At 48.0% G+C, this 664-nt stretch overlaps 1 protein-coding gene across 1 annotated transcript in view; it reads right to left on the reverse strand.

Annotated features, from left to right (window-relative positions):
• EMH_0097240 (uncharacterized protein) overlaps positions 1-441 on the reverse strand; it is a gene marked incomplete at both ends in the record, with an annotated part of 1,275 nt that extends 834 nt beyond the window's left edge. Inside the window, one exon of the mRNA XM_013502526.1 lies at positions 317-441. Within this exon, the coding sequence (XP_013357980.1) occupies positions 317-441 (125 nt within the window). The remainder of the gene's footprint in view (positions 1-316) is intronic.
• Between the last annotated feature and the right edge of the window lie 223 nt (positions 442-664).

The following is a 664-nucleotide window of genomic DNA, read 5'->3' on the forward strand; positions in this document are numbered from 1 at the left end:
CGTGAAGACATCCAATCCCGCGGTAAGGGCGTCCTGCAGGATTTGACGGTAGTCAAGACTATCGGTGTTGTACTCAAACGCGCGATAGAACATCTCCTTCTGTAGGCCAGAACATGAAGAGAACAGCAAGACAGTTTGTTTATGTTAATTCTGTTTCAGACAATCGCGTGAATTGCTGCCCAGCCCATTTCAGGCTTTACAAGGTAATGTAGGGCTGATGCTGCCATAGTACGAGTATCGGCATAAAAGGCACAAGGTCTTGCTTCTCTTAGTTGGGGTGCTTACAAGATCTGATTTGATGTTCATATCATCGCACGTCCCTCCAGTGAGTGCTCCGTCTTCTACTACTTGGGCCTTCAAGGCAGTGACAAGGCCTTCGTCCCTTGCGACTTCACTAATATGAACCGGGAGCTTTCCGTTACGGGCCAAGTTGACCGACATGTATGCATCTGAAACAATAAAATACACGCAGAGACGAAGAATTAAGAGGAGATAATCAATCTGCTGCGATTGAGCGTGAAGCCGCTGGAGGTCCGTCGGAGCTGAGTAGGTAATGGCTTGACAGCAAACAATACAGGCAGTGGCACACGACGAAGACAAGCAGACAGGGGAAATAAGCTTGCCTGCGCCTACATCCACTGCTGAGAATTTATATGTTGTAACG

This window comes from Eimeria mitis, genomic scaffold (genome assembly GCF_000499745.2).
Source record: "Eimeria mitis Houghton genomic scaffold, Emh_scaff9442, whole genome shotgun sequence".
Lineage (NCBI taxonomy): Eukaryota > Apicomplexa > Conoidasida > Eucoccidiorida > Eimeriidae > Eimeria > Eimeria mitis.